The sequence below is a fragment of the Leucoraja erinacea genome, chromosome 1 (assembly GCF_028641065.1).
Source record: "Leucoraja erinacea ecotype New England chromosome 1, Leri_hhj_1, whole genome shotgun sequence".
Taxonomy (NCBI): domain Eukaryota; kingdom Metazoa; phylum Chordata; class Chondrichthyes; order Rajiformes; family Rajidae; genus Leucoraja; species Leucoraja erinaceus.
The window spans coordinates 74,032,102-74,046,040 of record NC_073377.1 but is presented as its reverse complement, the minus strand read 5'-3'; the positions used below and the strand labels follow the sequence as shown (position 1 = coordinate 74,046,040).

Genomic DNA, 13,939 nt, shown 5'->3' with positions numbered 1-13,939 from the left:
GTTGAGTTGCTCCAGCATTTTGTGTCTATCTTGGATTTAAACCAGTATCTGCAGTTCTTGCCTACACATTCTGTTCGTATTCATTGGTTTATGAATTTTACAAATGTTGTCTTCAGCTCTGGGCAACCAGAGTTATAGGAAAGATATTAACAAGTTTGAAAGGGTTCAGAAAAGATTTACGAGGATGTTGCCAGGATTAGAGGGTGTGAGCTATAGGGAGAGGTTGAGTAGGCTGGGTCTCTATTCCATGGAGCGCAGGAGGATGAGGGGGTATCTTATAGAGGTATACAAAATCATGAGAGGAATAGATTGGGTAGATGCAGTCTCTTGCCCAGAGTAGGGGAATCGAGGACCAGAGGACATAGGTTCAAGGTGAAGGGGAAAAGATTTAATAGGAATCCGAGGGGTAACCTTTTCACACAAAGGGTGGTGGGTGTATGCAACAAGCTGCCAGAGGAGGTAGTTGAGGCCGGGACTATCCCATTGTTTAAGAAACAGTTAGACAGGTACATGGATAGGTTTGGAGGCATATAGACCAAGCGCAGGCAAGTGAGACTAGTGTAGCTGGGACATTGTTGGCCAGTGTGGGCAAGTTGGGTCGAAGGGTCTGTTTCCACACTGTCACTCTATGACTCAAACAATTATAAATACTGCACTTTGCTTGTGTTTTACAGGGTAAAACTGTAATCACGGGTGGCTTGGATGCTCTGGAATTTATTGGCAAGAAAACAATGAATGTCCTTGCAGAGAGTGACCCTGGATACAAGAAAACAAAGATATTGATAAATAAAACAGCCACTTTGTCCCAGGTACTTTGAAGTGCACCTCATATAATTGCCTTTTTAAAGAAAATTCAAAACGGCTTTATTGCTTTCTTATGCTTGCAGTGACTTCAAAAGCATGTAGTTGGATTTGTACTAATTGATGTTTCGATACTACAGTAAGTGGTCATTGTCCAGTGTTGGGGAACTGAATAGTATATTGCATGCTTCACAGAAGCACTGTTGTGTGATGGAATCTCCATTGCCTTTTCTGCATCTATAATTTCTCAGAACTATTATTTAGACTATCACACACCTATTAATGTCTTTTGAGGATTTTAATGACTGATGAAAGAAACCGAACATATTTTGGAAATTCCTGTTGCATGGACAAGACTCGCCACAAATATTCATAGTCGTACAGCACAGAAACGGCCCATCAGTCTGCCATGACCATGCTGACCTTTTTGCCATCTATACTAATCTAATTTGCCCGCATCAGGTTGTATCCTTCTATGCCTTGCCTATTTAAGTGCCTGTCTAAATGCCTCTTAAACAATACTCTTAAGTGTGATCTATCCCGTCTTTTATAAAGTTGCAACTCCGAGAAAGGAATACCTCCTTCAACACCCTAGCTACCTGTGATGCCACTTCTAGGAAACTATGGCATTGAACTCTAAGGGCCCCTCTATTCATCAACTTTCTTTAACCGCATGCTATTTGCAGCATATATTCTAACCTTATTTGACTTCCCCAAAATACATCACCTTATCGGGATTAAAGTCCACCTGCCATGATCTATCCAACATGCTAGCTGATCGATATTCCGTTATATAGTTCCTCATTATCCATAACACCATCAACTTTTGAGTCATCCACAAGCTTCCTAATCATATCTCTTAATTTCATAATCATGTCATTAATATGTATCTTAATCAGCAAGGGTCCCAACACTGACCCATCCAGTGCACCACTGGTCTCGCACTTCCAAGCAGTAAAGCCTCCTTCCATCAACATCCTCCATTTCCTATCACCAAGACAATTTTGGATCCAGTTAGCCAACTTGCTTTGGATTCCATGTGTGTAAACCTCTTGATCAGTTTTCCATGAGGGTCATTCATATGAACCAGCAAGGCATTTAATAATGTCTAGCTCTCTGCTTCATCAATATTCTCAGTTGCCTCCTCAAAACAAATAATCAAATATGGCAGGAGCTCCCTTACACAAAGCCATGCTAAATATCTCAGATCAATCCCTGCTTTTCCAAATGTATCTTATCCCTTTGGACTTTCTCTGAAGCAATTAAAAGCAATGTCTAGTCATTTGTTAAATATATTCATGATTGTAGTTTTGTGAAGTAACTAGATTTTCTTTACCTGCTCACTTCTGATATTAAAATTCATCGTCCTACTTGAGAGATGTTAAGAGTTTCATTGGGAGAGGGAGCTACTGATAGTACATTGGTGTCAAAATTGTATCATAGTTGAATGTTTCTCATCTGGAATACAGTGTAAAAGATGGGCTAGTGCCTGATTATAAAAAAGGATCATTCATTACAAATTAAATAACTGCTGATAAACCTCTATATCCATCAAGATTTTCATTTTGCGATGTAAGCAACGTGGCAGTAAAATTTCATAACCTTAAAATTGTTTAGGAAGGATATTTTGAATTTTGGTCCATGTAGGTGTTTCACTGTATACATTGGGGCAGACTGAGTATTATATCCAAGAGCTAACGCGTGTAATTTTATTGTTTAAATAGATGTTAAGAGAAGCAAAAGAAAAAGAAAAACAACGACTTTTTTGTCAAATTACTGAAGAGAAGACGGCTCACTTTGGGATGATGTTTGATGACTTCCAAGGTCTTGCACATTTAGAAGCTTTGGAAATTTTATCTAATGAAAGTGAAATAAAAGTAAGTATTGACATGCTCTCTTACTCTCAAACTGACTTTCTCGTTCTCCTTGAATGGATTTTTAATAGAAATTTTAATAGAAGTTCAAGACATGGTTTTTCTTTTAATGAGTCAATAAATCTGAGTTGATTTTATAATCACTACATACAAGAACTAATATGGTGATCTTCCATATTGGCCAAACACTTCATAGATTCAAGTGATGCCCTGTTAGGAAATCTACTTGGCATGGTAATTTCCAGAATGATTTTATTTAGAATTCCCTTGAGTTGGTCCACCGGATGATTATAGAAATTACAGAATACAGTAAACCCTAGTTTTAACGGACCCCTTTATAACGGAACGTGTCGATGACACCCTAGCTTCTGACGCCACCAGCAAGCCCTTCTCCACGAACCACATGGTTCAGTTGACACGGCTGTTGTGGCTCACGTTGTAGCCTCTGGGGACAGTGCTTTCTTCAGGCTGCTGCCAAAAATAGTTCACCGTGAGGCTCCTTCTCTCACCAGTTGCTGCTTCTTTCTACCAGCCATCGCTTTGTCAACTTGGCCTCCCCTCCACCTCCTCCATTCCCTGTCAACTTGGCCTCTCTCCTCTCCTCTCCACACCTCCCACACTCCCCACCCCACCTCCGTTCCACTGTCATCTCCTGCTCCTCGTAGTTACTGGCATACTCGTACTCCACCTCGGAAACAGGGGGCAGACAAAACGACGGCCAACAGGAAGAAGGGGGTTCTGGTCAGAGAGGAAGGAACCCCATGGTGACCGAGTGCGTCCTGTTAGTGCCAACTGAAGAAAGAGCTGATGGCCAGGGGTTACAACAGCCGATTTAATCAGATCATACAGCACACGTGCAGACCCTTGGCATTGGCACCTAGTTTTGGGGTGAAACGATGCAAAGTACTGGAGTAACTCAGCAGACTGAATCAATCTGAAGAAGGCTCCAGACATCACCTATCCATATCCTCCAGAGATGCTGCCTGACCCCCCCTGAGTTACTCCAGCACTTTGCGTCCTTTTGTGTATTAACCATCATCTACAGTTCTTTGTTTCAACTATATAACATATATAACATAGATATAGATAATACCTAACTGGGTTATAGCACACAATCAACAATAACAGACACTGTGGTCCCCCCACCCCCTCCCCATTGCCCGTTATAATGAGGGTTCACTGTGTTATAGGTGTTCAAGAAATGTAACACTACCCACAACAGCGAAACCCTTTGATTGCCACCCCATCAGCAACTTCAAACATTTAATTCCCTCCAATCACGCAGCCATACCTGGATAACATTAGAATTAGCCAAAGAAAAAGTTAAGTAATATTTAAGCTATGCGATGATTGACTCACAAGAGTGAGTATAGCCACCTTTCTTTGACTCTTGTATCTGTGAAATCAATATTTTGGAGTTGGCAATGGCCAAAAGTTTAACTGCACCAGCCATTATTCCTGATTTTTCAGAAAGCCTCTTCATCATCCACAAAGTATTTTTCAGAAGTGTGATAGAATACTCTTGAATGGGTCCAGCCAAACGGCTCAAATACTTTATCATCAGTTAAGTGTGCATTGTCTATTCAAGGTGAATTGTAGCATCTCAAGAGGCAACCTGACATCGCCTAAAAGAAAGTTAATAAAGTTATGACCTTTACTCTGAGGTGCTTTTTTCCAGTCCTTTTTATTTGGAGCAGTCTTATTATTGCTAGATCAGCTAAAATTAACATAAATACAGTAAATACTGGATTTACCAGAATTGTCCATGGTCTGAATTATTTATATTTTGACATACTATAATTAACATCTACCAATTCCACACAGCCATTTGATCTGTTTTTAATTGTTTTCAGCCATGTTTTTGTTTTATTCCTGATTATTTTTCTTTCTCCCGTCTTTTTGAACCTCTGAACCAATGCAGTAGAACTTTTTAAGCTAACAGAAAATAAAATGAATGCAGGTCATTAACCCAGTAACATTACTGCAATCCAAATCTGCAAACAGCATTCTGTTCTTGTGTTCACACATGGAAAGATTAAATGGTAACCTCAATAAACTAAAAATGTATTCTTGTGCGATAAAACTTGGTTAGATTAGAATGCCGTTCTTCCCTCTTCCCCAGCATCCTGATTTAGTTCTCATTATTATAGCATGGATAGCAGGTTGGCTGGATGGCAGAAGTGAAAGGGGCAATAAAGGGGGACTTTTCTGGTTGGCTGCCAGTGGCTAGCGGAGTTCTGCAGGGGTCGGGACTGGGGCCTCTACTCTTCACGTTGTATATTAATGATTTAGATGAGGGGATTGAAGACTTTGTGGCCAAGTTTGCAGATGATACAAAAATAGGTGGAAGGCCAGGTGGTATAGCGAAAGCAGGGACTCTGCAGAAGGACTTGCACAGGTTGGGGGAGTGGGCAGAGAAGTGGCAGATGGAATATAGTGTAACAAAGTGTGGAGTCAGGCATTTTGGTAGTAGGAATAAAGGCATAAAGGATCACAGCTATTTACAATATAAATGATTTGGATGAAGGAATTAAAAGTAACATTAGCAAATTTGCAGATGACACAAAGGTGGGTGACAGTGTGAACTATGAGGATGCAGGGTGAGTTGGATAGGTTGGGTGAGTGGGCAGATGCATGGCACATGCAGTATAATGTGGATAAATGTGAGGTTATCCACGTTGGTGGCAAGAACAAGAAGGCAGGTTATTATCTGAAGGGTGTCAGATTAGGAAAAAGGGAAGTGCAATGAGACCTGGGTATCCTTGTACACCAGTCACTGAAAATAAGCATGCAGGTACAGCAGGCAGTGAAGCAAGCTAATGGCATGTTGGCCTTCATAACGAGAGGATTTGAGTATAGGAGCAAAGAGGTCCTTCTGCAGTTGTACGGGGCCCTGGTGAGACCACACCTGGAGTATTGTGTGCAGTTTTGGTCTCCAAATTTGAGGAAGGACATTCTTGCTATTGAGAGAGTTAACCTAGGTTCATTAGGTTAATTCCCGGGATGGCGGGAGTATCATATGATGAAAGAATGGAACTACTGGGCTTGTATTCACTGGAATTTAGAAGGATGAGAGGGATTCTTATAGAAACATATAAAATTATTGTGGGATTGGACATACTAGATGCAGGGGTCACAGTTTAAGAATAAGGGGTAGGCCATTTAAAACTGAGATGAGGAAAAACTCCTCTCCCTTTCCCAGATGCCTGCATACGGTCTATATGGTGGATGGAGAACCCTTCAGGCTGGACCACTGAGTCTGGGAAGCTGGGGGTTACTCGCTGGACTGGGCCTTACTCGCTGGAGTTTAGAAGAATGAGGGGGAACTTCATTGAAACATACAGAATAGTGAAATGCTTAGAGTGGATGTGGAGAGAATGTTTCCACTAGTGGGAGAGTCTCACAATTAAAGGACATTCTTTTTGGAAGGCGATGAGGCGAAATTACTTTAGTCAGAAGGTGGTGAATCTGTGGAATTTGTTGCCACCGAAGACTAGAGGTCATCAGATGATATTTTTAAGGCAGAGATAGATAGCATTTTCGTTATTGCGGGTGTCGGGGGTTATGGGAGAAGGCAGGAGAATGGGGTTAGCAGGGAGAGATAGATCAGCCATGATTGAAGAGCACAGTAGACTTGAGGGGACGCATGGTCTAATTCTACTTCTATCACTGACCTTACTAACTTTACTCTCTGAGGTGCCTTTTTCCAGTCCTTTTTATTTGTATTATTGTTATTATTGATAGATTAGCTAAAATTAACATAATACTTTTAAAGACACAGCAGCACACAATTACTTTGGAATACGTCTCGATACGTTTGATTTCTTTCTTGCTAATATTACAAAGAAGCACTCTAAAATAATTCCACTCTCGGATTTATTTATAATCAATTACTAAGAGAATTTGTTTCTCCCCAGGTTCAATCAGCTTTGTTGTCCCTCACAGGAGAAGAATTGGAGAACATGAAAAGAGACCTTATAAGTATTAAAGAGGTGGTCTTATTGAAAGAATTCAATACAGAAGAAAAACCAGAGGAACAGAAAGGCATGCTAAAATTATACGTGTTTTGTTTTTTGAATCGTAATTAACTAACTGAAAATAATTAACTTTTTGAAAATAATTAATTTCAGAAACCTAACTAACAATGACTTTTGACAAAACAGAAACTAAAGGATTCTAAACTTTACCTTCAAAGCAAATATAATATCAAAGGAGTTAGAAATTTTGGAATCCTCCAGAATCTCTCCAGTCTTTCTCAAACTGTTTAAGACAAATTTAAAAAAAAGCTGAGCCTTCATATCAGAATAACACTGAAGGAATTGTGTGCTTTATTTGTGACAGATTTGAATCAACAAAGCTTTGCCTCAACAGAAATTGTCATAGCTGAAGTTGTCTGTAGTATTTGCATAGTATTACAAGTCCTAGATGCAGTTATATTTATTGCCTTGTACTTATCCGGAAGTTCACACCATCTGTTTTGCCAGACATAATCTTTAATAATTGAGCAGCAACTGTTTTTTTTCTCTTATCAATGGGCCCTAATGCATAAATAACATGCATTTGATGCATGCATGCTTCAGGAAGAAATCCTTATCACCTTTTCGTTTCTGTAATATTGAATGCAGTGTGAAATAGCAAAGCTTTTATTTTTGTTTTGAGCAGATGATGAGGAGTTTGTGAACATAATAACTGAGTTACTATTCGAGTTGCACGTGGCTGCTACTCCAGACAAACTCAACAAGGTAAATAGTCTTGTATATTGCCATGATATTTGCAGAAATTCATGTTGCTTAGCTGCAAAGTAGTGGGTGAGCACAGGGTTTCTTCATACTTATGTGTATACTTGTGTTTGCTAACTGTTTTGTTGATGGCTCCACCTTTTTCAACATTTGAATAGTAGAGATAATGGTGCTACAGTATCCCCAGTTTATTAATGCCAATTTTATATATTCCAAATATAATTCTGAGATCTTTCTGGTCTATGAACTCAATATCTATTCATTTTAGGAGATGAAGCTTTGCTGGCAAGACCAATGTTTATTTCCCTTGAGTAGCAATGTTACAAAATTTTGAGATTTTAAAAATCAAGTCTTTAATTTATCCCATCAGATAAAGCATAAAAATAAGTTTAATTTGACACCTAATTCACTTTCATATCTTCAGTATTAAAAATGTTATGGCCATTTTCATACTCGGAAATTGGCATCTTGTTCCCTATTGCTTTTTCATTGACTTAACACAAAAGCTGTGATCGAGAACATTTAAAGGCCGATAACGTTCTTAAAATTTAAGAGAACTGAAAGAAATTTTCAGTTATTATAGATTGTAGCATTCTGAAACCAATATGAAACAATCTTACTTAGATGATGACTTGAAATTAAAGCATATAATTAGTTAGTTACCTAATTGTAGCTAATTACAAAATTCAATTACTAGATCTAAACATCTATCCATTTCTTAAGAATAGATTAACATTTTTAAATAGCCTAAGTGTCCAAATAAAATTCACACAATAATTCAGAATATAACATAATTTTTAAATTTTATTGTCATGGGATTATAGGCCAAATGGAAGGAATTTAATGTTTAATACCTGTAAATTAATGGCCATTTAAATCAGCTTGGGAGTGGGTTTTACTGGAACAGGACCATTTAGAACGTTCAGATGCGGTGAATTTATACCCCCATATCTGCAGCAAATACACTGCCGGTTCTTCGGGTGGGGGGGGGGGGGGGGAATCACCGTCTCGCAACGTAAAATGTGAATTAAATACATCTTAAGCAACACTTTTATACATAAAAATAAACTACTTTATTTTACCTGGTCCTGCATAAAATACGTCCCAGTTGTCGGCATTGACGACTTCAGAAGCTGCTTTTAAAATCATTCCAGCGATTAACTTGTCGGGTGAATTTTTTTTTAAAACACACAAAAGGGCCGTAGGAACGATTCTTTAGCAAAATCTTGCACTCCAACAAATATAATTCAGGACCAGGTCGGGAAAAAACCCCGTTTTAGACCCCCCCCCTCAAACGCGCCAAAATCACGCACACGGCCAGTGGCAGAATTACAGTGCCACTGAAGGTAAGTTTTGTAACATACCTACCTTGAGGTGATGAGCCACTGCCTTGAGTTTTTTTGGAGAAGATGCTTCCTTAATTGTATTGAGTAGGTGCTGTTTCTGACTGCCCTTGTATATTTCTTGAACCATTATTGATCCTCTCACTGAATAATTATGGTGAAGTAAAATATATGCCCAGCCTTAAACAGCTTTACGGATTATGATGGTGTATATTGCTTCTGCCAGATCTGTTCTGAGTCTGTCCCATTTAGCACAATTGTACAAGATGAAACTGTCCCCAGGCGGAAGATGGGACTTTACCTTTCAAGAACTAGGCAGTGTCACTACAGTTTAAATTCCATTTGGAATATTTTGGAGGACCAAGAACCAAGAACTAATGGGGTCATGTATATACGCACAAATAATGTGCAAACTGGATTTGGTCAATGTAAATGAAATGAATTAATTGAAGCTATTTAATCTGCAAGAATTTAATGTGGATGGAGGCACATAATCTCATCATGGAGTATATCGATTAAATATAAATTAATTAGACCAGGAAATGTTTCTCTTCAAATTGCTACAGTAAAGCTAAATTTTATGTTCTTATTCAAAACAAAACTGTAATTCCAAGAACCAAGAACTAATGGGGTCATGGATATACGATTTTATATGATTTTAAAGAAGAAATTTACAAAATGCCGTGGTCCTAATTTGGCAGATGATCAATTTTCTAGGCAAGAAGAAAAGCTTATGATTGGGTGAAAGAGACAAATTCTACTCTTGCAGTAGAAGCTGAAAGAAATATTACAGAAGCAAGTGATGAAAAAGAGGATAAACAGGATGAAAAACAACAACATGAAGAAATTAAAAATCACAAAATACAAACTGAGGTGAGGTTTTCTAAGTACATCAAGTTTATGAAATTACTGAAATTGAAAAATAATTTGAATTAAGTGTTTATCCATCAAATTTGATTCATTTAAAGAGAATAATGCCTTATTTTACAAATGATTTCTGATGGCTAATTATGTAAAGTTGTACATGTATAAAGTATTTGTTCTAGTTTCAATAAACAGCTAAGTTACTACTTATTAGGTTAAAATATTGGGTTAGGTAAGCTTTGTGAAATTTTGATGTGTGCAAGTTGTCTGTTATTTCAGTCCACATAAGCATCATTACACTTCAGAATAATTAATTTAAATAATGCCGCAGGCCATTGGGAAAAATAATGATTGAGGCTTTTCTCTACATGGTGAAAGAATGAATTTTGCTAACCACTTTATGTATGATTGCTCACTGATTTCAGCAAAACCTGTCGCAGCCACTTTCTATCCTTGACCAAATTCACTCTTTTTCCCAGGGTAGGGAAATCAAGAATTGGAGGTAAGATGGGAAAGATAGGAAGTTTATTGGAAGCAATTTTTTCACACAGTTGTGGGTTTATGAAATGAGCTGCCGGAGGAAGTGGTTGAAGCGAGTCCAATACAACATTTAAAAGACATTTGGAAAGGTACATAGATAGAAAAGGTTTGGAGAGTAATAGGTCAAACTCCGGCAAACAGGACTAACTTAGATGCGAAATCTTGGTCAGCTGGAAGAATTGGGCCGAAAGGCCTGTTTCGGTGCAGCATTACTCTGATCCTCACTGAAACACAAATTGGAAATGGGAATTGTTGCAACAGGGCAATTAATATTTAGATAAGATCTACAGAATGCTAATTAATGATTAAGATTTAGCACGTGCAATTAAGAACAGATAGAAAGCTGATAATCTGTAAAAAATGAAATTTTAAATGTATTTTCTTGACTGAATGATACGTCACAAATTTAAAATTAATTTTATAGGACCATATATGCTGTTCAGCTCTAAATACAATATGCTGTGCTCTCAAAAACTAGTTATAGTTGATTGTCTAAAGTTCTAACTTTATTAACAAGAATGTAGGATATTTTTGTTCACTCTTTATGATCTAGGTATTACTGCCAGATACAGAATTCATTGCCCATTCTCATTCACCTAGCTGGAGAACCAGTTGGGAACAGACTTCGCGGCCTCCGCAATTCACTGTTGCAATGAACACCACAGCCCCACCCGGCACGGACCTGCCCTGCAAAGAGTGGGTCACCCTGAACCGGCTCCATACAGGGGTCGGCCGGTTCAACGCCAACATGCATTGCTGGGGGCTGCGTTCATCAGCAGCCTGCGTGTGTGGAGCAGACCAGCAACAGCACAGCACGTCATTTTCAACTGTGCTGTCCTCCGCCCCCCTGGTGGAGGGGTAGACCTCATGGCCCTCGATAACAGCACATTGAACTGGATACAGTGCCTGGAGGGCGTTACATAACCTCTGCTGCCTCAAACACAAGAAGAAGATTCACCTTAAGAAGATAGTGAGAAGCTATAGTCTTAGGATCCTCATTTGCCTTAAGAAGATAGTCAGATAATGTAGTCCTTGGATGCTCCTAGACTGCTATCGGGGAAAAATATAGCAGTTAGACTTAATGTTATTGAAGGAACAGTAATATATTTCCAAATGTGGATGATATGGGGTATGAACTCTGAAAGGGGGAGTTCATAAACTGCTCATGTTGGTGATGGAAGTCATACATTTGGGAGGCATTGGGAGAGTAGCCTAGGCACATAAACCATAAGGCATTTTGAACGCGTTAGGGTATTGGTGCACTAGTTGTGTGGAGTGTTTTGGATGGTGATTGGGATGTCAATCAAATGAAGTCCATTGCTGTGGATAGTATTGAGCCTCGCGAGTGGCGTTGGAGCTGCAATCATCACACTCCTTAATTGTGCCTTGTTGAAAGGCTTTAGGGTATTAGATGTGTCGCTGGCTATAAGATACTCTAAATCTCTTGTGGTCCTGTAGCCACAGCATTTATGTCTGGTCCTGCTCAGTTGCTGATTAATGATGACCTCAAGGATATGTTGTTGGAGTATTAACCAATGGATATTCCCTGGAATTTCAAGGGTGGATGATAAGGCATTTTTTGTTGGAGGTTGTCACTTTCTAGCACCTTTTTGCAAATGTTACTTACAATCTGTGCCCAAATGCCCTCTGGGTCTTGCAGCTTGCAGGCACCAGCAATTTAATTTGCTGATTACTGTAAAATTCCTTTAATCTTTTTCCGGAATTTGAGTATGAGTTTTTTCGCAGTTATTAGGCCGTAGTCAAGGAAACATCTTTGAAATATCGTTAACTTAGAACAGGCCTCTGACATTCATAAAATTATTAGTTTTGTATATGATTCCAGTTTAATGTTAAGTGTTTTAGAGAAGATATCGAATATTCCCATGAGCTGTAAATTTAAAGGGAGTATACGAATCAAAGCCCTGGTGAGTTCAAACGATTTTCCTGTCGTCTGATAGCGAGTTGCTGTAGAATGGAATATTGTGCAGACATCCTTATTTCTGACTTGGTAATTGAAGGAAGGTTATTGATGAAGCCTGTTGGACCAGGCAGCAATTCTTGCAGTGATGCCCTGGGCTGGGATGATTGATGACCAGTATGGACAACCATCTACCTTTGTGCAATGTTGGCTCCAACCATTGGAGAGCGTTTCACTTGGCAACCATGGACTTGGATAAAGGGCTTGGTCAATCACTGACTTGATATCAAAATTCTGGTGAATAAATTGTTCTATGCACTCAACTTGGTATTTAGGTTTTGTACAATCTCTATTAATAAACAGAGTTATTTGACAGTTAACCTTCAAGCCCCCGGTTTGCTTTTATTTACAGTTTCTGTTCGGAATCAATTTCTGAAGAGAGCATAGAATTATATAATACTCTTAAGTTTGAGCTATAATCCAAGTTCCTAATCCAACTACTTCTAATGGAAGTGCCTGATTAAACATAAATAAAATGGCATGATTAGGTTTGAGAATGAAACCATTGCAGACGCATTGCATTGCTGTACTCCTTGGCTAAGTAATGTAAAATCATTGCAAAATAATGTATGGTGGCTGGTACTATTGGAAAGTGATCCCAGGAGGGTGAAGTGGATAAAAGTTTATCGAGAATCTTTTATAATAGTAACTAATTTCTGAACACAGGATGTTTTGATGTTATCCATTGAGAGTCTGGCTGAAGTAACTGCACGTTGCATTGAACAACTCCATAAGGTGGCTGAATTAATCCTACATGGACAGGATATCGAGAAATCGGCAATGGATCAAGCTAAAGTCCTTACTGCGTAAGACCCTATAACTGATAATTGTTTGGTATAATTTTAATCAAAATTAGGCTGTTTCTATATACCATCATGGGAACATTTGTTTTTTTTTTGTTAAAATTAATAATTGGAGAAACTCATCTCTTGAAATATTGAAATACTATTTCCAAGAACAGAGTTAATTGACACAGTGAAAGGGATAGTTGTTTCTACATGTCTCATGCAGGAGACTGGACTTCTTGGCAATAATTGTTTTTACTGTTTCCTTCAGAATACTATCAATCCCACTCAAATCAGTGGCTCCACCTCACTACTCCGACACTGCTACCTCACATCCTCTCCATCTCACTTAACCTAAAGAAGTATACATCTGACTTATTTTGTGGTCTCTACCTAACTTTAGCTGGCTTTGGAGAAGTTCAATCGTCCAGTTGCCATCAAGCCAAGGTTCTGTGTTTGTCCACTCCAGAAACATGGGCACAGAAATGCAGGCTGATTCTGTAGTGATGTGGGAATGCTACAACAATCTTCAATAGTATCAGATGAAACTTTGTACTGGTGCTCTGTTTGCTCTGTCACATGAGCTTAAAGGGTTCCATGGCATAGTTTCAAAGACCAAAAGGGTTATCTTGGGTATTCTGTCTGATATTGTGCCATTATTGCACTGTTGCTTTGAAAGTTTGATGCCTTATTTTATTCACTACAGCAGGGATTGCATCTTGTGGGTAATTCAATATCTGCATATTGCTTTGAAACATCATGATTTTGTGGCAGGCAATGCAAGATTTTATTTCTTAAAATCATACAATTTTCATTTTGCTCAAACTGAAGCTATTTAAAATAAAATAAACAAATGTTTTTTTTTTAAATTGTGAGGCCTGCAGAGATCTTTTGCTTCTCATTTTAAGAACTTCAATCGTTGTGTTCAGTTGCAGTGTTTTAATTCTGCGTGAAATAAGAAGTAGCATAAAAATATGTATCACTAAATTCTATAAAGTATAATCTAAGCAACCTT

The 13,939-nt window shown here is 38.5% G+C and overlaps 1 protein-coding gene across 2 annotated transcripts in view; it reads left to right on the top strand.

Annotated features, from left to right (window-relative positions):
- LOC129698514 (protein NOXP20-like) overlaps positions 1–13,939 on the top strand; it is a 38,525-nt gene that overhangs the window by 19,676 nt on the left and 4,910 nt on the right. For both annotated transcript variants that reach the window (XM_055637610.1, XM_055637608.1), the window contains exons 6-11: positions 675–809; positions 2,526–2,678; positions 6,593–6,719; positions 7,338–7,417; positions 9,475–9,630; positions 12,806–12,945. In XM_055637610.1, the coding sequence (XP_055493585.1) occupies positions 675–809; positions 2,526–2,678; positions 6,593–6,719; positions 7,338–7,417; positions 9,475–9,630; positions 12,806–12,945 (791 nt within the window). The remainder of the gene's footprint in view (positions 1–674; positions 810–2,525; positions 2,679–6,592; positions 6,720–7,337; positions 7,418–9,474; positions 9,631–12,805; positions 12,946–13,939) is intronic.